The sequence below is a fragment of the Crinia signifera genome, chromosome 1, assembly GCF_055691185.1.
Source record: "Crinia signifera chromosome 1, ASM5569118v1, whole genome shotgun sequence".
Classification (NCBI taxonomy): Eukaryota; Metazoa; Chordata; class Amphibia; order Anura; family Myobatrachidae; genus Crinia; species Crinia signifera.
Window position 1 is genome coordinate 339,479,967 of NC_139217.1, and position 22,447 is coordinate 339,502,413.

General features: G+C 45.5%; 1 protein-coding gene across 8 annotated transcripts in view; it reads left to right on the forward strand.

Moving 5' to 3' along the window:
- The window catches only part of ACACB (acetyl-CoA carboxylase beta), a 136,474-nt gene that overhangs the window by 103,500 nt on the left and 10,527 nt on the right, over nucleotides 1–22,447 (forward strand). For all 8 annotated transcript variants that reach the window (XM_083146030.1, XM_083146023.1, XM_083146044.1 and 5 more), the window contains 12 exons: nucleotides 2,856–3,059; nucleotides 11,164–11,319; nucleotides 11,620–11,742; nucleotides 12,439–12,708; nucleotides 13,082–13,179; nucleotides 13,867–13,987; nucleotides 14,068–14,178; nucleotides 14,424–14,567; nucleotides 15,624–15,744; nucleotides 15,830–15,926; nucleotides 16,198–16,294; nucleotides 17,654–17,789. In XM_083146030.1, coding sequence (XP_083002156.1) covers nucleotides 2,856–3,059; nucleotides 11,164–11,319; nucleotides 11,620–11,742; nucleotides 12,439–12,708; nucleotides 13,082–13,179; nucleotides 13,867–13,987; nucleotides 14,068–14,178; nucleotides 14,424–14,567; nucleotides 15,624–15,744; nucleotides 15,830–15,926; nucleotides 16,198–16,294; nucleotides 17,654–17,789 — 1,678 coding nt within the window. The remainder of the gene's footprint in view (nucleotides 1–2,855; nucleotides 3,060–11,163; nucleotides 11,320–11,619; nucleotides 11,743–12,438; nucleotides 12,709–13,081; nucleotides 13,180–13,866; nucleotides 13,988–14,067; nucleotides 14,179–14,423; nucleotides 14,568–15,623; nucleotides 15,745–15,829; nucleotides 15,927–16,197; nucleotides 16,295–17,653; nucleotides 17,790–22,447) is intronic.

Below are 22,447 nucleotides of genomic sequence, written 5' to 3' on the forward strand. Positions count from 1 at the left end.
CTGCAAGAGAAGATAAAACGGACATTTGTTTAACTCAGAATTGCCAGTAGATACAGTGCCCACTTAAGTAATATATACACAGTATGGAAAAACGCATAACTCATCCACAACTCTGCATGAGCCCCACTTTGTCATGCTTACTGCTGGAACACAGCCAGGACAGTTGTTCCCCAGGCTAGCAGTGACAGTTGGTGGCCATGACAGTTAAACTACCAGTGTCCAGCAGCTGAAGATGTGATGGTGATCGATAAGCTTTTATACACAGCCTCGTCCTGGGTGAAATGATGCTTCTCAGCATTAGCATTTATTTTCCCATTGCCTACACATATTTTATATTTGACTAAAACTATAATTAAGTCAGGAGTAAGGGAGGTAGGGAATATAGCTTATCTATAGCAGAGCCATAACTAACTGCTGTCCCCATGCTTTGGTCAGAGCACGCATGCACTACACAGATATGTTACCACTATACATGGCACAACAGATGGGGTAAGATTCTGTGGTTGTCTTAAGCTGCCCATACACGTCCCGATATGGGCGTGCGTTGTGGGCTAAAATAGCACGGATCACATCGAATTGCATTGCCTGTGCATGCGTTGTGCATGCAATGCGATGCAATGTGATGAAAACTAAGTACAAAAAGTATGTGCAAGCACATACTTTTTGTACTGTGCGATGAGATGCCGCGGGAGCGCGCACCTCAAAGCACACATCGGGACAGCCCACATCGCAGCGTGTATGGGCTGCTTCAGTGCCATAAAAGTCTAAAGGTGGCCATACATCAGAAAGACCGGTCTTAGGCCAGTATTCAATGAGAAAAATTTGCCTTGTTTTATGGCGAGTTTGTGCTGTTTTCGCGTTGGAAGGAGCATTTTGCTCTCCAAAAGTGAACCACCCTATTCAATGTGATATTTTCGCCGTCTTTTTAAGTGATTTTCGCTGTGTCTCTCCGTGTAGCAATTCTCCATCTTTTCATGGAGAACTGGAATGTGAACTTTTAAACTAAAAGTTTTTTTTTTTTAAATTTTGGTGTCCAAAAATCAGGTTTTTTTTTCAGTGAAGGGGCATGCTTATAGCACATGAATATATATTTAATAAAAAAATATATATTTTTTAAATTTTTTTTTTTTTTTTTACACAGAGCAGCCAGCAGGGGGCCGGAGCTCTCGAGCCGCTCATTAGATATTCATATATTCACTGCATCCGATCATTACATATGCACGATCGGGTGCAGTGAATACTGGGTCCCCCGCTGGCTATAGGGGGGGGGCAGCTTGTGCTGCCTGGGTCCCGGGGAGCCCACCTCCCCTCCACATATGTTCTGGGGCAGCCAGGGAGACTTTAATCTCCCTGGCTGCCACCTTCCCCTGGCTCCCTGCCAGCTCCCTGCCGCGGACGCTCGTCCACTGCAGGGGTTAAGACTCGCCGCGAGTGGCGGCGAGTCTTAACCACATTGAATAGTGGGAGCAGGAGTGGCAGCGAGCCCTCCGGAACAGGGCGAGTGCATGGCGAGAAAAAAAATCTCTCGCCATGCACGGAGAATTTTTCACATTGAATACTGCCCTTAAGGTGGCCATACATCAGAAAGACCTGTCTTGCAATCACGATTATGTCCCACTTTCTCTTCAACTCCCCAACAGTCGTTGGTGGTTTTTGAACACACAATGTACTCACAATCTGTCATATAATTCGTCATACAATCAGCCATACAAACAGTTGAGATTGTACGATTGGGTACAATATCTTTTTGATGTAATGGGGGGCCTTAATTCTGCCTGGCTTTTCCTATACAGTGAACATAAACTATGTATTGAGTGTCATTAGCTGATGTTGCAAAAAATCTGACTAAGCAATATCTAAAGGTTTTCATAGACAAACTCAGTGGCATAACTACTGTAAGGCAGCCCCAGCTGCCGCTTGGGGGAGCAAGCGGCAGGGGGGGTCTGTGTGGCCACGGCACCCGCTCGACGCACTGACATGCTGCTGCCTGCCGCTACACACTGGCTGAGCACCGGAGGCGAGTCAGCCGCAGAGCGGGTGCGGCCATGGCAGAGATGACAAATCCCCCCACTGATTCAATTGACTGTACACAGAGCTGATGTGGGGATTGTAGAATTCAACATGTGAGAAAAATAATCTGTATTAGCCAGTCTGGGATTTTTAACATGCATTTTTCCCCTATTCCCTGAAGACTTGTTGATTTATTTATGTTTGCTGGTCTGCTTTTTTTGGATCAACATAAAGTTATCACCCACATGTTGTACGGGTGTGCATTTCCTTTTATCAGCTGATATTTTGTATTACAGACACAGTTTCCTTATAAAAGCCATTAATTATCCTTCCTATGTCTTTCTGCAAAGTATTTTTCATTTAGGAAATTGTTTTATTAAATAGTTTTTCTCTGGAATTTAGATTTGTTTAATACATTGCTAGTAAACTGGTGGATGTGTACAACCGATATGTCTGCGATTGATGTCTTTAGACTTTTTAAGGCTAGCACTACAGCACAGCCTATACCAGTATATTATGAAGATATATCGGTACATCTCACCAGGATGTACAGTTGACTGGTTGCAGAAAACTCCCACAATGATGTACTATCCAGTTACTGTGGCCTAGTATTGGACGGTAAGTGTGTAAGCACAAGGGCATTGGTGCATAGACTTTACCAGTCACTAGATTGGTTAGATTGGATAGGTCTTGTGGCTGATTCATTAGATAAGTTTGTACCAGAATAAGAAGAGATTTTTTTCTACACCTCTTCAAAATGACTTATGTTGACCTATGACTCACAAAAACCCTTTCAAGACTTTCTCATGTACATGTCACCTTTATCTTCTCTATTATTGCACTAGATTGAGGAGTCTGTTCGCTCTATGGTCATGAGATATGGAAGCCGCCTGTGGAAGCTACGTGTACTTCAAGCTGAAGTCAAGATCAACATCAGGATAAATCCAATAGGCAAAGCCATACCTATCCGCCTGTTCCTAACCAATGAGTCTGGTTACTATTTAGATATGAGCCTCTATAAAGAAGTGACAGACCCCATCACTGGACATGTGAGTAATACAACATTCAGCAAAATATGTGTCTGCCTCCTCCATGGTTGAGGCTATATTTATATATAAGCCTTAATGATTTAGAAAAAAAAATATTTTTTTTGTCAATATTTACCTTTGAAATTTAGATCTTCTTAGAATTTAGAAATTTAATACACCATGGTTTTCAGGCAGCACTTAGACAAGAGAATATGTAATAATAAATAATAAAATAAATACGCTGCCAAGCAATATATTACGCCTATCACTGTAAATTCCCAGCAGCTTCGGGAGCTGCTTAAGAGGTTAGGAGAAGGTCACATGACCAGTGTCAGGTGGTAAGGTCAGTGACAGTTTGAAGGGAGTGTCAGTTGATGGAGTCATGTACAAGGCCCAGTGCGTATTTTCAGAGCAGGTGCTGTCTGTGAGAAACCTGCCCTGAGGTAATGGCTGAGAGGTGCTCCTGAGGTATTACATGCAATGACTATCAGGAAACCGCATCTTACAGACCAAGGGTGCGTGAGTTACTGATTGGGTGGTGCTGAGGTACAAGGCCGAAGCCAGCATCAGTGCGGTGTGGAGAACAGGGGCTGTGCTAAAGCAGATTGGGAGAGCTGGCAGCTAATGCAGTTTTTAATCAGAGTCTGCAACATAGACAATTGACAGGTCTGTCAGGACTCAAACCTCACACATACTACAGGAGAGTACACAGCTAAATCCAGTGAGCACAACTACATTACAGGAGCAGGGACTTACAGTGTGGCAGGGAAACACACATGGAGGTACACTGATTCGCTGTCTCATTTCCCCCCGGCCGGCTCACTGCGCATGCGCGGGATCTCGCTACTCTCGCGAGATCCCCAGCGCAGCTCAAAGCCAGCAGCAGGGACAGCGCTGTCCCTTCTGTGGGCACAGGGCACCACCGCCTGTAGCTGTCGAAGTCGATAGCTGCAGGCGACGGAACGGTTAGCGATGCTGACCGTTCATAAATTAGGCAGGAGGCAGGCGCGCAGTACGAAATATCGTCCCTGCGCTATGCCTCCTGCCCCACACCGCCGCACGCTAGACACCTGTTCAGCGGGTGTAATAGATCAGGGGAAGCGCGATCCTCTGCAATAACGCACTGGGATAGCGCATATTCCCCTGATCGCCCTTTAATAAATCTACCCCAGAGAGAGACAGTAGGGAGACTATAGCACTCTCTCATGGCTAGGAGAGCCAGCATTGCCATATATAATAACATTAACTGAGGTGTTTAGAGAAAATAAACATTCTCTTTCAATGGTCCTGGTGACACAGCTCACATTGGGATGTAGGAGGGTCCGCAGGAGCCAGGCACCTATACTAAAGCATTTCAGAGGGGTAGGCTCCTCCCCCTGCATCCCAGACTCTTCAGTTTGTGTTAGGTGCCCACCGGAGTGGGTGCTATTCTAAAGGGCTGCTGTGGCAGCCGAAGGTTTAGAGATAGTTAGGTGTTTTTTTATTTTATTAACTTTTACACTTAGCTAGGTAGGCACAGTGTGAGGATTCTCATTGAATCCTCACACTAACAGCGCAGCAGGAGCTGACAGAAGCGGGTCCTGTCAGCTCACTGTGCACAAGAGAGACGCTGTCTGGTCTCCCTGTGCGGCGCTGACAGTTTCTATTAAGAAACTGCCTGGGCTCCGGGGCGCTCTGAAACCGGCTCCACGCTAGGTGGGGATCATGGGGGACAGGCGCTCTGTGATGGCAGCGGCCATTTTCTGAGCAGCTTACAAGCTGAGCTCCTTTCCCAGAGGACAGCAGCGTGTCACAGGCATGTTTCAAGTGGTCCCCAGGCGAGGGGGAGACACTGGGAACTAGGAAATCCTATAGTGGGAGCGGCTGACTGGGGGTGGTTGGCGCCAAAAGCTACGGACCCCGCAGCAGCGGGGACTTGGTCTCTTCCCTCACTCTGTTTGGCGCCATTCGGAAGACTCTTGCTGTGGAGCTGAACTGGCTGAATTCTGGCAGTGTGTGTGGATTTCCTGGGCATCGCTTTTTCTTCTCTTCTTTGGAAGAAGCTTCAGACAGATAAGTGGCTTTTGTACATTGGCTCTGTATATAAGGCCTGTTACATTGTACACTGTGTCAAATTCTTGGCATCATGTCTGAGCAGCAGTCTGTAGCTGTGGGGGAGGGAGCCCCTGTTACATTGAGCGCATTTTGTGTTTGTACACTCAAATTTGCCCCTGAACAGATGACCAAAGGGAGATTGTGCCTTGCTTGCGCTGGTGTGAGACCCAGAGTGAGGGTAGAGCAACCGGAGCCTGCGTGGGCCAGTGCCCTGGGCAGGTCTGTTAATGCCTTAGTGCAGCTGTTAGACAGGCAGAGTGATGTTATGGTGTCTTCCCCAAAACCTATGTCATCCTCTCAGCAGTCTTCAGGCTCCTTGCCTCTGACCCAAGCAGATCCTGGACTGTTGCAGGTTATGCAGGACACTGCGAAGGGTATTAGCAGATTTAATGATTTGCTGGATAGATTTGATAGTGATGCCGTGGGGACCCTTAAAAGGTCTTATTCGGCACCCTTGCTTGCTGTTGAGTCTGGAGAGGAAGGAGAATGCACGTCAGACATTCCCTGGGATCAGGGTAATGATTCTGAAGATGCCTCGACCCCTGGGGTGGAGGATTTGATTGCTGCTGTTAAATAGTCTTTAAATTTGTCCGAGGAGGACAAGACTCCTGTCAAAGGGTGTTTAAGCGGCAGCGTAGAGAAGCTGTTACCTTCCCTGCAGATGAAGGTTTACAGGATATTTTGGAAGGGGCTTGGAAAATGCCCGATAAGAGGCTTCAGATGACTAATTCACACCAGCCTAAATTCCCGGGTTGAGTCCGGGAACAACCTGGTACTAGCGCTGGTGTGAAAGGTTCCCGGGACAAAATCCCGGGCAAATTTCAACCCGGCTAGGTACCAGGGTTGTTCCCGGGTTCAACCCGGGGACCTGGCTGGTGAGAAAGGTACAGGGTATACTTACCCGGGTTGCTGTGTCCTGTCCGACGGGAATTAATGCAGGCAGCGGGCGCAAATGACGGGACAGCCGGTGGATGATGATGACGCAGCTCTCCGGCGACAGTGAGGATGCCGGAGAGCTGCGTCATCTTCATCAGCAGCCTGTCCCGTCATTTGCGCCGCCGCCTGTGTGGAATCCTGGCCTGCACGGAGGACCAGCAACCGGGGTGAGTATTCTCCCCACCTCCGCCACCATCCCGCCGCCTGCCCGTTGACTGCACGCCTCCTCCCCACCTCCTGCCGGCCTCCTTCCCGCCCCCTTCTCACACCAGAAAATGCAGGGACATTTCTGGTGTGAATGGGTCCAAACCCGGGAATGTCCCGGGAACTGAATTACCGGGTTTGTCCCTGCATTTCTGGTGTGAATGGGGTATAAGAGGTTTTTGAGTCTCTATCCTATGCCTGAGGCACATGCAGACCTCTGGGAGAAAGTGCCTGTAGTGGATGCTTCTGTGGCAAGGCTATTAAAAGCTACTGTGCTACCAGTCCAAGGGGGTGCGGCTTTTAAAGACCCCAGCTTTTAAAGACCCTGTGGACAAGAAACTTGAAGGAAACCTCAAAGCCATATTTGGGGTTTACACTTCGGCCCCTTATTGCTTCAGCCTGGGTCTCTAAAGCCATGATTGTTTGGGCTAGCAATTTGTGTACTATCTTGCATACTGATCCGGGTGTGTTGCTGCTGGCTGAAAAGTTGAAGGCAGCTGCTGAATATGTGCTTGAGGCAGAGGAAGAAGTTCTTAAGATGGCTTCTAGGGTATCCACTGTGTCCGTTAATGCAAGGAGAGTCCTGTGGCTCAAGGCCTGGGAGGCCGATAATGAATCAAAAAAGTCCTTAGAGGCGTTGGCTTTTAAGGGAAAAATTGTTATTTGGATCTGAGCTTGAGGAGATTATTAAACAGGTCACGGAAGGCAAAAGTACTTTTCTGCCGGCTCCCGCAACTAAGCAAGCTTCCAGGTTTTCAGCTTTTCGGCCTTCCTTTCGGCCCTCCCCTAGAGGGGGTGCGTCCTTTCGAGGACAATCATTCAGGGGAAAATTCCAGTCATCTAGGGGTAAGGCCCCAAAGTCTAAATTCGGCTCTTTCCACAAGAAACCGAGCACCAAAGGTGATGAGAAGCCCTTGGCATGACTGCCTGGGGAGCCCCCCGTCCGTGATCAAAGTGGGGGGTCGTCTGCTATGGTTCCGAGAAACTTGGACATAGTTGGATCGGGATCCTTGGGTGTTGGACATTGTGTCACAGGGATACAAGATCCCTTTTAAAGGTCTTCCTCCGAGAAGATTTCTACCCACACCACTACCAAAGGAGTCTCGGCTACGATCTGCACTTTTGGGGGCGGCGCAGTCCCTTCTAGAAAAAGGAGTGGAGATTCTGGTCCCTCGGGAAGAATGGAAAAAAGGCTTTTATTCCACTCTGTTTTTAGTGCCCAAGCTAGACGGTACCTTCAGACCGATCTTAAACTTAAAATCTTAAAATCTCCATTTGTGGGTAGACCATTTCAAGATGGAATCTCTGCGGTCTGTGCTTCTCAGCCTGGACCAGGGAGAATTTTTGGCATCCATGGATGTCCAGGACGCATATCTGCATGTTCCTATTCACCCGGAGCACCAAGCTCTACTGAGGTTTGCAATAGGAGACCAGCATTTCCAATTCCAAGGTTCTGACTTTCAAATTTATTTGAATTCTTGCAAGATGGATTTTCTTCTGGCCTCAGTCTTTAATCGCTTTATCGCAGATATCAGCTCTGTCAATATTTTTTCAGAAGAAGATATCAGTACTTCCGGAGGTGCAGACCTTCCTTCAGGGAGTTTCCAGGTTGAAACCACCATACAAACAACCAGTGGCACCCTGGGATTTATCTCTGGTGCTGGAGTGTCTTCAAAAACCGCCTTTTGAGCCATTACGGTCAGCTGACCTTAAGTTTCTTACGTGGAAATTGGTGTTCTTATTGGCTGTTTCCTCGGCAAAGAGGGTTTCTGAGTTGGGAGCATTGTCTTGTAAGCTTCCCTTCCTTATTTTTCATGACGATAGGGCTGTTCTTAGAACAGTTCCCCAATTTTTGCCAAAAGTAGTTTCGGCTTTCCATTTGAACCAGGAGATAGTTCTGCCTGTGTTTCAACCCCCAGAGGGTTCTAAAAAGAGGGACAAATTGCGGAATTTGGATGTAGTGCGCGCCTTGCGCATTTATGTGGACAGGGTGAAAGGTTTCAGGAAGACAGATACCTTATTAGTCTTGTACGATGTGCACAAGATTGGTTGGCCTGCTTCTAAGCAGACAATTGCCAGGTGGTTGCGTTCAGTCATTGCTTTTGCGTATACTAAGGTTGGTAGGCCTGTTCCGGCCAGGATTAACGCACATACCACCAGGTCTGTCGCCACCTCTTGGGCGGTTCGCCATGGGGCTACAGCTGAGCAAGTATGCAGGGCCGCCACTTGGTCAACTGTTCACACTTTTGCCAAATTCTACAGGTTCCATGAGTTCACGTCGGAGGACGCATCATTCGGGCGAGCAGTGATGAGAGCTGCAGACCTGAGCGTACCCTCCCAAAGGACCGGCTCTTGAACGTCCCAATGTGAGCTGTGTCACCAGGACCATTGAAAGAGAAAAAATAGGATTTTTGTAAGAACTTACCATTCGAATCCCTTTCTCTGATATGGTCCTGGTGACACAGCGATACCTCCCTTACGCTCAGTAAGTATGCCAGTGTTCATGATGTTTTCATGTTATGATGGTTGCAAAGACATTTTTTTGAAGTTGTGCATATAATATGTTCAGGCGTTTGTACTGAGTTAATGTATTCCAGTGGCTTTACAAGTTGAACTGAAGAGTCTGGGATGCAGGGGGAGGAGCCTACCCCTCTGAAAAGCTTTAGGATAGGTGCCTGGCTCCTGCGGACCCTCCTACATCCCAATGTGAGCTGTGTCACCAGGACCATATCAGAGAAAGGGATTCGAATGGTAAGTTCTTAAAAAAATCCCTTTATTTAAAGTTGAATAGATATCTATTTACCAGAAACTACACCAGGGAGTACAGACAGTCAGTGTGCTTGGATTTCTATAAGTAAATGGTCACCATCCCTCAGAAAGTGTTCTTGAGTAAACTGGATGTTATTTCTGGAAAACATTACAAAAGTAACTGGGAGTGCACCAACGTACTGTATATGGCCATGTGCATAGACTAAGAGGTGGTATTTAAGTTTTTATGGGTTATCTAGCTAAAATAACTTTGAAGCTATAAAGCAAATTGTTTATATATACAAAAGAGTAAACACATAGCCTACTATTGACGGTTGTTTAAGGGTCACCCTCAAGGTGGTAACTCAGTGACGTAACTATAAATGTTGCTCCCCCCTGCCAAAAAGTTTGTGGCACCCCCCCCCCCTCCCCCCCCCCACCCACACATGTGTCATCAGTACACTACTGAGCTAGTGAGCTATTGTAGTGTACCCCTATACCGAGCTGCAAACTTCCATCCAAGTAGGTCCATAGGGCAGTCCCCCCCCCCCCATTTCCACTATCATATACAAACCCTCTCCCCCATGTCACCTCCCAGCACATACTGCACACTGCATTATACACAGGCCCCTCCCCCATGTTACCCCCAGTAAACACTTCATTATACACAGGCCCCCTCCCCCAGGACACATTTCATTATACACAGCCCCCATCCCACATGTTACACCCCCCCCCCCCCCCCCCAGGATACACTGCATTATACACAGCAGCCCCCTCCCCCCATGTTACCTCCCCAGGACACACTGCTCCCCTCCCCCATGTCACCCCCAGGACGCACTTCATTATGCACAGCCTCTCTCCCCATGTCACCCCCCAGGACACACTGCATTATACACAGCCCCCCTCCCTCATGTTAACCCCCCAGAACACACTGCATTATACACAGCCCCCCTTCCCCATGTTACTCCCCCAGGACACACTGCATTATACACAGCCCCCCTCCCCCCATATTACCCCCCCCCCCCCCCCCCCCCAGGACACACTGCTCTCCCATGTCACCCCCAGTAAACACTTCATTATACACAGGCCCCCTCCTCCATGCCACCCCCCAGGACACATTTCATTATACACAGCCCCCCTCCCCTATGTTACACCCCCCCCCCCCCAGAACACACTGCATTATACACAGCAGCCCCCTCCCACCTTGTTACCTCCCCAGGACACACTGCTCCCCTCCCCCATGTCACCCCCTGTATGCACTTCATTATACACAGCCCCCCTCCCCCATGTCACCCCCCAGTAAGCACAACCCCCACCTTTCATTACATTTACCTAGTGACAAAGTTAGGGTAAGCTTTTAGATTGTAGCTATTCTTGCATATTTATGTGATGTATATCCTATTGTGTTAAGTGTGTGCTGTGTTATTACTGTGGTTTTATGCTTAAAAACCACATAAACAGTAGAAGGGTTCCTGATAAATAAATGTAATTTTTTTTTATATTTATTGTGATATTTATTGAGTTGAGTTTGGGGAACCACCTGCCTCTCTGCTGTGGGCATACAATGTCTGGGAGAAGACCCAGGAATGAACAGTGATCAAATCATACCAGTCAGTTCTCCAAAATACACATACCCCAGTAGAAGGGGGTTCCTACATATATGTAATACATAACACATGTGTAGTTAACAGGATGATTATTATTATTTATAACATACAATGGGTATTGCACATTTGGTATTGCTGGTATGTGTAGTTCCACCGGCCGTGGAACTACACATATCAGCATGAGCTGCCACAGTTTTGCTATCAGAGCAAGCTAAAACTGTGGCAGGTCATGATGGTATCTGTTGCTCCACAGCAGCTGTGGGGGGCTCACGTTGAATACCACTGACAAACAATGTATATTGATTTTACTACAGAAGGAGTTAATCATCTATGTTTCTATGTTTCTATCATGATGTCTTTAGAGCCTGTTTGTTTATTTCGTTTGATATACTCTATACTGGTTTGGTGTACTGTACCTTCCGTTACCTGCAGGTGGCAAAATGTTTACAGTATTGAAACCAAAAGTCTGCACTGATATAGTTGTATCTTCATTTTACTTTAATTGTTTCAAGTCACAACATTTTTGCCCCTAACAGATTCTGTTTAATTCATATGGTGATAAGCACGGACATATGCACGGAATGCTGATCAATACACCCTATGTTACCAAGGATCTGTTGCAGTCTAAGAGGTTCCAGGCTCAGTCCCTAGGAACCACCTATGTGTATGACTTCCCTGAAATGTTCAGACAGGTAAGGCAGATAGTTATATTTGGGTGCATTGTCATAGATTTGTTACTTTGCCGTTATATGCTTTGTGATAAATTGGTTTAAGCACTGTAAGGGGTATATTTATTAAAGTGCGGGTACATAAAAGTGGATATGTTGGTGATGTGACTGTATTGTCATTATAGATGTTATACATAAATCTCTAAATAGTCTGTTAATTAATGTATTGATGATTGGAGTTCTCCATACCATGTGTGCTATTCTTTGTTTTATTTTGAAACTAGCTGTATATAAATTATTATATTATATGTTGTCCTTTTGCAGGCTCTGTATAAACGGTGGGGTTCAGGAGAACCTAACACCATGGATATCCTTACTTACACAGAGCTGGTCCTTGATAGCCAGGGTCAGTTGGTTCAGCTGAACAGGTTGCCTGGTGGAAATGAGGTAACTTGTTTAATTGAACAGACATCACATGTGAAAAATAATGTAACACATTATCTCAGATATATGAAGATGTGCTGTACTCTGAATAAATCTGTGCAGATCTTTTTCTTGTTGTAATAATAGCCCCATAGCTAACTAAATGAATCCCAGTCCTGGAAAGCTGAGGGTCTGTACAAGATTTCAAGTCAGGATACCCCAATACCTTCACAGGCCCTGACTTTCTTTCATTTTGTTTCTATGCATTACACTCTCCATATTATCCATCAGGCTCTCTCATAAACCTCTTGTATACTTTAACCATCACCCTATATAGCAGTCTTCCTAAGACTGTATAGTAAACTATCCACAGTTTTAAGATCCATTAACTCTTAAAACTGCACCTTCTTCAGGGTGACCTGTGCCCCCCTCTCTTGCCAAATGTTCTTTGTAAAACGCTGCAGAATATGTTTTAAGTAAATAAATGGTAATAAATAATAATGCCTTGAATTATACATATGAATTTCGACTCCAAGTTCAGCCAGCCTCAGAAACTGCTTTTAACTGTATTTTTTTCCTTTCTTTTTTAGTTATCAAAATATAGTTTTTTGTAATTTCATTTTTAACTTGGTATAATAAACGGTTAAAATAAAACAATGTAAAAGTTTTGTGCTGATTTTGTTATACGTTTTCACTCTGTGATTTTTTATCGCGTATTAGGTAGGAATGGTGGCTTTCAAGATGAAGCTTAAAACTCCAGAGTACCCAAAAGGGCGAGACATTATTGTAATCTGCAATGACATCACCTACAAGATCGGCTCTTTTGGGCCAGAGGAAGATTTGCTTTTTCTGCTGGTTTCAGAGCTGGCTAGGAAGGAAGGCATCCCACGAATTTATATTGCAGCTAACAGTGGAGCTCGGATAGGACTGGCAGAGGAGCTCCGACATATGTTTCAGGTGGCATGGAATGATCCTTCTGATCCTTACAAGGTGAATATGAGAGATGGAGGTGGCATATATATAAAAAAATAGGTTATGATCTTTGAGCTTTAAGAACTATTCAATGTCCCATCTGCCAATCGGCAAAAAAGGGGTGCATAAACGGCAGTGGGTTGTCGTGATCCAGCCGCGACAATTCACGCCCATTCTCGGCAAAACGGGCCCGACAGCTTTTAAAGTTGGGCCCGTTCTGTCGATCTGCCTCTTCAATGCTGTCGATCAAGACAGCAGTGAATAGGCTCCCACCGCTATTTCCCCCGTCGGAAATAGCAGCGGGGATTGAATACACCCTTAGTGTGTATTTGACCCAATGCCCTAAGTAAAACAATGACCCTGAAATAACGGTCTCTTTGTCTCTCTGCAGGGTTTCAAGTATTTGTACCTGACCCCTCAGGACTATACACGGATTAGCTCTATGAATTCTGTGCATTGTGAGCATGTTGAAGATGAAGGTGAATCGAGGTAAAGGCATTCATGTAAATGCAATTGTCATTAAGTGACGTAAAAGGAGTCCCATGTTTTTCTTTTCAAATGAGTAGATATTTACATAAAGATACCAAAGCGAATAAACCTTGTAAACTAAAGTACAGATGTGTCATCATAAATCATTGCTGCAGTTATGACACAGGTACCCTCTAATATTTCTATTCTATATAGCCTAGGCCCGTCGATTCCTTATATTTGGAATTGCAGGTCTGGGCTGACCAGTTTGGGGCTGGTTGTCATTATGGCAGGAGAAACCCACAATGTGTGTTCCCCATCGTCAGCTCCCCATGTGTAGTCCAGCCTAATGCTGAGTATTATGAAATGTATATGTGTTCTTCCCCTATTTTCCAGTACCAACCAATGCTGAGGCCCAGTGCTGGTTACTGGTTGGGGGCCTCATACTGCACAAATCAGTATGAAAGCCTAGCAGTGTAATAGTGCTTCTGTTCACAAAGGGTGCTGTGTGTTTGTGTGTATGTTTATATGTATGTGGGGGGAGGGGTTGTAGGTTTTGACCTTCCATTTGCTGTCAATTTTGAAATGAAAGGTTAAAACTGATGGGATTTACAGCTGCAAGAATTGGCTGCCATCAATGTTCTGGTTTCTTACTTGTTGCGATCAACTCTTCTACTAGTAAAGTGTATACATGGTTCTTCTTCACAGGTACATGCTGACTGACATAATAGGAAAGGAGGAAGGAATTGGAGTGGAGAATCTGAGAGGATCAGGGACAATAGCAGGAGAGTCATCTCTGGCATATGACGAGATTATTACCATTAGCATGGTATGTCTCCTTTTTCACATTTACCTTTTGCTGTGTCCTGATAATCATAGACAGAGATTCCATTCTTTGTTTCCTTTCAGGTAACTTGCCGTGCAATTGGGATAGGAGCCTACCTGGTGAGACTCGGCCAACGTGTTATCCAAGTGGAGAATTCCCATATAATCCTGACTGGTGCCAGTGCCCTGAACAAGGTCCGTTACATTTCTGTGCTTATTATGCACTTGGAGACCAGTTGTTCATCAGCGCCACAACCCCAGTAGTCTCTTGTCCAAACACTGTGCTGAGTTCTTTTGTATCTGGAACTATTGATATAATATGCCTTTTAGTACTGTAGGCCTAGGGTGGTCTTTGAAAACCTTTAGTAGCCAAATTATAACTGAAGGAACATTAAAGTTGAAACCAAATATCTTTATAAGAAAACCTTCTTTTGTTTTAGGTCCTGGGTCGGGAAGTGTACACCTCTAATAACCAGCTTGGAGGAGTACAAATTATGTGTAATAACGGAGTGTCTCACACTATGGTGCCTGATGATTTTGAGGGAGTGTATACTATTATTCAGTGGCTCTCTTACATGCCAAAGGTAAGAAACTTTAAGTGTTGCTGTGCTTATGGGGCCTACACGTAGCGATCCCCGGGTATTTTCTAAGCCAACTCACTAGATCGCTTAGAAAATGCCCCTACATCACTCCGTGTGTAGGGGCATAGCAATGCATTGCTGTGGCCTGGCAATTAATATCCAGCACTCTGGATAAATCTAGTTAGTCGCCGGGGTCAGGTCCAGTGTCTCACAGAGAACACTGGCACTGACAGATCGCACAGCGGCAAATCGCTGTGCAGCACTGTGTACTGACTGATCTAGCATCGCCTAGAGCGCTCATCTCTCCATGTGTGGGCCCCTTTAGTATGTCATTTACAGCAGATATTTGTTTTAAATAAAGAGAAGATCTCTTGACATTCGGAGTAGAGAGAGAATATTTGTAACATGACGCAATACACATAGAGTTGCTATATCAAGTGCCAGTGGTGTTTCTGGGTTTTATGTCACTTAAGGTGCCCATACACGGTGCGTTTGCACCGTGCGATGCGATGCGGGCATTGCATCGCACAGTACAAAAAGTATTTGCTGCACATACTTTTTGTACTGCCTTCTTATCGCATCGCACGCAAATCGCATGCAAAACGCATGTGTTGCGAAGCGTTCCAGCCCATAACGGGTGCGATCATCGCACCGTGTATGGGCACCCTTCACACCATATTATCCTGCGTAGATGCTTTTTACATGACAACCAAATCTGCACTCTTGAACGTGTTTTTTCAAGTAAGATGTTGTGTAATATAGATAAATGGTTATCTATATTAGATTAAAAAGCAAACAAATAAGCCAAATAGAAAGCCAGTCAACATATCCTTCATCCCATCTAACTGTAGATGTTTTGCCACAGCAGTAAGCAAATCAATTAAATGAACCTTCCCTGTAACAGACATTGCATCTACTGAAAGTATCTGTGTACCTTGTCCTTGAGCAAAATTGATCCAACTTGTGATTCAACCCCAAAAATGAATTGCTTTTTTATCATTCATTTGAAGTGCAAGAACTATAATTTAGTAATGTGGTATGTTCTACTTGTCTACCAAGGATAAATACAGTCCAGTTCCTGTTATAACTTCCGTTGATCCAATTGACCGTCAGATTGAATTTATGCCAACAAAGGCTCCATATGATCCTCGTTGGATGCTTGCTGGAAGAACTCATCCCAGTAAGTCCTCTCAATGTGCTCTTATTCCTCTAATGCATTTTCAGAATTTCTTCTGTTAATAAGAAGTACAATATATTTTCTGTAGCCATCAAAGGGACATGGCAGACTGGGTTCTTTGATCATGGAAGCTTCATGGAGATAATGCAGCGCTGGGCGCAGACTGTTGTGGTTGGAAGGGCAAGGTAAGAGCACCTGCAGTTTCTGCCTATAAAATAAACCATGATCGCTTAAAATAAAACAAGAGGAATTCATGTCACCTAGGTACTTTTCCCTTTGTGCTTCCCTAAGACTCACCATAATAAAATGTACATCTGATTTTTACTGCATTGTATCCATAAGACCATATTCTAGTATGTTCAATGCCTTCATTTTTATAAAACTGTTAATCAAAAATTATTGGCATCACAAAGTAGAATTTGCACTTGCACTTTATATTCTATAATCTGTTTTTAGATTAGGCGGAATACCTGTGGGAGTTATCGCTGTTGAGACCCGAAGTTCAGAGATGGTAGTGCCAGCTGATCCAGCCAATCCGGAGTCTGAAGCTAAGGTTTCTTTCCCTTACTTCAAAACTATTTAGTATACATTGTCCAATCATTTGAAATGACTGTAGCTTAATACACATATGTGATTGGGTAATGCTCCCAAGAAGTGTGTGTGTGTGTGTATGTAAGGAGCAGCAACCTCTTGTGAGGCAGGGGGAGAGGGGCAGGGCCAACTCTTCCATTGGGCTCAGTGGCCAGATGCCCAGGGGCCCCAGCATTCAAAGTGCCTGTGGCTGATAAACCTTTCCATTCCTTCCCAGCTGGACTGACTGTTTATAGGTTGTCTTACAGCGGTATAATTTGAATTGGGGGTACTATTGTGTGACTATGCCCCTTCCCAGTGAGACCACACTCTTGTCCATATTCCAGTTGTGGAGGGAGGGACACCATAGTGCGTTCTGGCATGGGACATCAAAATATTTAGTTCCGGTTCTGCAGGTGCTTTGTAGGGAGAGGAGGAGGCCCATGTGCACCCTCCAGGCCTTTCCTCTCTGCCGGCAGCAGCGCTACAAAGTCTGAGCTCTAGAGGGCTTAGACTCTAATGTGCATGCACAGATCTATGGAAAAATGACACAGCAGCCATTTTTTCCAGGATTTCCACAGCACTGCTGCCATAATCATGTAATTGTGGGACTTTAGAGGGGTAAGTATGTTAAAAATGGGTACAGCATGTGGACTAAGGGACCCCTGTGCACAGCATACCCTGCACCCATTATGAATACATCACTGTGGCTCTGTCTTTTACATTTTTATTCCCATGAATAGGTGTGTAGGGGTCCAATGTATTGCTTTGCCCAGGGGCCTACACTGCTTAGTCTTACACTGCTGTTAAGACGGCCCTGGAGGGGGGTGGTGCCTCATCTCTGGGTAAGTTGGCACCCTCAGTTGACATCCTCAGTAGTGGAGCCACCATCAATACAGCACCACTTTTCTAGAAACTCTGATTCTAGAACACTTTACTCTGCTGTGTAGTGGTTAGGCCATTGTGTATGCTGGATTCATGACAGGACAGCTATAATTATAGGTAAATATACTTGCCAGTCAGTCACATTGACAGGGATTACTATTCTGAAAGTCAGCACAGCAGGGCAGTCTGCTAAAATGTGTTCTGTGTTATATAATACAGTTTGGAAGGTTTGCCATTTACTGCCCATTACAGAGTCAGAGTGCAATATGTGACACACTCTATCATTGGCAGGTTTTTATCGTTACATTGTGCACAAAATGCTATGCAAATAGCTGGGGGCATCATTTGTGCAAATGACACAATCTTAGACAATATCTTTGGATAAAATGTAATAATTAGTAAAAAGCTAAAATAGTTAAACATTTGATTGTAATATATGTGTGGTGATGTGTTTCAGATAATCCAGCAGGCTGGTCAGGTTTGGTTCCCAGATTCATCATTTAAAACTGCCCAGGCAATAAAAGACTTTGGCCGTGAACGGCTGCCTTTAATCATCTTTGCAAATTGGAGGGGATTCTCTGGGGGTATGAAGGGTAAGTCTTACACTCTGTAACCAATGATATTATATCCTATATAATAAAAGGCTTATGTTGTTCCTCACCTCTGGGGGGGGGGGGAAGCAAGTGTTTTGTGCATCGGCTGCCACTAGATGGTGCCCTGGCGTAGAAATTCAAGTTGATACTACTTGTTGATAATGTTGTTCTGTCATTTTGACAGCCTGGGAACTAGTGGTGAGGTGGAGGTAAGTCCAACGACCCTTGCCCCTTCGTAGAGGGTCCAAAGTCCTATGTTGCCAGCACGTTTACTAGGGAATGACGCCACGCACCTCGATCTTCAAAAGAAATGTTGTTTTCATGAGTATTCTTAACACAGTCTTATTGATTTGGCACTGCTGTAACTACCAACAATAATGCAGAACAGTCTGTTTAAATGCTTTAAGGAGCCAGAGAAACAGACTTATGCTGCTTTCAAACCACAAAATGAATGGTTCAAACCGGGACTTTGAAACGGGTCAGTCCCGGCACAAACCTTCATTTTGGGATGTTCACATCCCCACAGCAAACCGCAATAATGCCGGTTCGCTGACATCATCCGGGGGCGGGGGAGGAGGCAGCACTTACAGCTGGCGCTGCCTTCTCCGTAGTGTGAATGGGTCGGTCAACCCGTTTAACCCTTTCACACCGCCAAGAAACACGGCAACGGACCGGTAAGAACTCTGCTGTTTTATTCGTATTGCCGTGTTGCTATCTTTTTAAGGGACACGGTAACCCCCTTCACATCGCACTAATTACCGGTCAAAACAGCTTGAACCCGGTAATTAGTTGCGATGTGAAAGGGGTATCCTTAGTCTTCCAATGGAAAAAAAAATGCTTTTTTCCCTTTAGCTATTCTACACTTTCCGAGGTTTAAAGAAACACTTGAACAAATTTACGGCAACTAATTTCTCTCCAAGGGCAGTGTGCACACAAGGCTTGTATTTGAGCAAACCCTTTGTTTTCACGTGCAGGGAAAAGTCTGTAAGCGGAACAGATCTGCAGATTCTCAGACAAAGCCTAGGTACACACTAAAAGATCTGTCTGTCCAATAGTGGAATCAACAATCTGGAAACGCATGGGAGTAAATGACAATAAACTATTTGCTCCCAAGCAAAAACGATTGTTCATATAAATGTGTAAAGTCAAATGGATTTAACCAAGTTGTCTGAAAGATGATTGTCTGTTTTTCAGTGTTTGTGATGTTGGATTTTGATTTGCTCCATATGCATTACCAGATTTTCCCACCAGACAGATTGGACAGATAAATCTTTAGGTGTGTTCCCATAACGGCCTGTGGCAAATCACCCTGTCACTAGAGGTGTGTACTGCTACAGTTTTGTTACATATAGCATCTTACTGTAGCGGGATTGCAATGTGTAGGCATCACAGCATGCCCTGTGTGTTCTTACTGCCTGATCCTATTGAACTCAATAGGGATGCGCACACCGGCTCCCATTGCATTGAATGGCAAAGTAGTACCATTGTACGCTCATGCCCCGCTATGCCACAAGTTGTATGCATTGCAGCAACAACACAAGGGGCACCTATATATGGTATACATACGGATGCCTGGCTGTTCAGATGCCGGAGTTCAGAGAACCAACACCGGCATCCCAAAGGATGGAATCCAGACAGTGGTCAGGTAAGTATACTGACCCTCCCCGCCCCCCCCCCTAACACCCCCTCCCCCCTCATCTAGCAGCCTAACCCCCCCCTCCCCCCCACACACACAGCCTTACCCTAATCTTCATCTGCTAGTGCCTAACCCTAAGTCCTGCCCCAGCCACCAAAAACCGAACCCCCACTTTTATGTGCCTAACCCTCCCTCCTTACAGCCTAACCCTTATTCTCCCCTTGCAGCCTAACTCGAAGTCCCCCTACTAGTTAACTCGCCTTTGTTACTCGCTGTTTAGAATCCCGGCAGTCAGGATTTTTGCACCGGTATATGATGTTGGGATTTCAGAACCAGTTTCCTGGCAGTAGTTAGGATGCCGGTTTTGAGTTTTAATGGCAGGTAATGGTAATGCTGACCTTCTCCTTCAACAAGAAAAAGTGTAGGGCCAGCACTCACTTTCAGTAAGGTGAAGACTTTATTCAAACATCAAACAAATTACAGAAAGGGCAGATACCTGACCGCTGTTTTAACTGGTCCATGCCAGTTTTCCTCGGGCTAAGCAGAAATTGTGGGGAAAGACGGTATAAATAAGCTGGAAGGTGCCAAGATGATAAACCCAGATACACAGCAGAACAGCGTGACATAGCAAAGGTACAACAGTGTATATAGATTGAGAAAAGTATATACTATATCTATGGCAGGACAGTACCAGATACCAAAAGCACATGACGACTACTGTGCATAATATATATATATATATATATATATATATATATATATATATATATATATATATATATATATATATATATATATGGGGAATGGCACTTTTCTCCACTTTTGTGGAGCCTAGCAGTACACTCTCTATTGACTGGAAGACAAAATACCTTTTGCACGCCAAGAAATCTATTTCTATATTTATATTTATCACGGCTGGTGGACATCACGTTCATTTCTGTAAACCTATCGAGTTTCCACAGCCATAAAATTGTGCCACCTAGGAGACTCCTAGTGTTCGACTACTATCGTGTGACCATCGTATTGTACCATGCCCCTGAGGAAGTCGTGTGTACGACGAAACGCGTTGGGCTAAACTGGCGTTTATGGACATCCGTCTACTGTTTAATTGTACAATTTGTTGGGTACTCTTTACCTAGAACGGCGACCATCGAATGCACTAAAAAACGGGTGCGATGCGATGCCCGCGATTTCCCATAGGGACCAATGTTAAAAGTGAGATTGGACGCGATTTTAGTGTTCAATGCCTCAATGCCCGCGATTTTTCCATAGGAAACAATGTTAAATGGGCCACAGAGCCCTAATAGTCCCCCTGAAGTCTGAAATGGCCCCCACAATTTTCAACGGCACCCCACGATCAACGTCAACCCGAAGCGTGGCGAGCGGCGGCGGTACGCGTCCTCCGACCTTTTCATACCCCCACTATCCACGTCGGCGTGGAGTTGAGAATAGAATAGTGTGGCGAGCGCAGCGAGCCACCGCGCCCGAAGCGTGGCGAGCGGACGCGGATACCTTCACAGGTAAACGCGTCCCCTCGCGGGCTTCACAGGTGTCCGCGTCGCCACGGACACCTGTGAAGCCCGCGAGGGGACGCGTATAACTGTGAAGGTATCCGCGTCCCCTCGCGGGGCACGCTGCGCTCGCCACGCTTCGGGCTCGGTGGCTCGCTGCGCTCGCCACACTATTCTATTCTCAACTCCACGCCGACGTGGATAGTGGGGGTATGAAAAGGTCGGAGGACGCGTACCGCCGCCCCTCGCGGGCTCGCTGCGCTCGCCACACTTCGGGTTCACGTTGATCGTGGGGTGGCGTTAAAAATTGTGGGGGCCATTGAAGACTTCAGGGGGACTATTAGGGCTCTGTGGCCCATTTAACATTGTTTCCTATGTAAAAATCGCGGGCATTGAGGCATTTAACACTAAAATCGCGTCCAATCTGACTTTTAACATTGATCCCTATGGGAAAATCGCGGGCATCGCGTCGCACCCGTTTTTTATGTACCCGCGATTTTTTACCCCCGACGCCCGCGATGCTAATCGCGGGCGCCGTTCTAGGTAAAGAGTACCATTTGTTGTAACACTATCGGTTCACTGCAATTGTAATTGGACCTTACATACATACTGCTATGCTCCTTTGAGCAACTTTTTAATAAATTGTTTTTTACTGTTATTTGAATTGTACAGTTCAATCATATAAGGTTTTAACGCACCCTGAAAACCCCCCATTTTTTCCATATATATATATATATATATATATATAGATAGGTAAGTACCGGCTGGTACTATCGGGCGGCACTCCAACGGATTTAACTATGGCAGTAAAGTACAGACTCACTCCTGCACGTCTAACGTTTCGGTTTATTCAACCTTTTTCAAAGACGTCTTTGAAAAAGGTTGAATAAACCGAAACGTTAGACGTGCAGGAGTGAGTCTGTACTTTACTGCCATAGTTAAATCCGTTGGAGTGCCGCCCGATAGTACCAGCCGGTACTTACCTATCTGCATTATTCCTGGAGGGCACCGCGGTAGCTGCAATAAGGACTGAGAGTGCCGGGCCTGCAAGCATCTATATATATATATATATATATATATATATATATATATATAAATCTTTTGTAGATTATGCACTCACGGCCAGCTTTGGACATTGAGGGGGTGCTCCTTTAAAGTAACACAATGTGTCCCAATGATATATGGGAGGTTATTCTGGTTGGTGCATACATTTCCGAAATCTTTCGGAGCGGTCCGTACGCCACGCTGTGCGGACATCGTACGAATAAACGCCCACCGGACCTCCGCATACGGACAGACTCACACTAGAAGAACAAGGCGTGTTTACGGACGACATCCAAACCTTGCGTGTGCGGTGGACACACACATATTCTGCACGGTTTTACAGCGTTTGCACGGTCTTACCGCGTCAGAACGGATGGGACCCTGGCCGTACGCACGGATGCGGTGTATTTTCGCAAAAATCACCACTCTTATCTGAACTCCGAAATCGGTCACATGACACACTTATG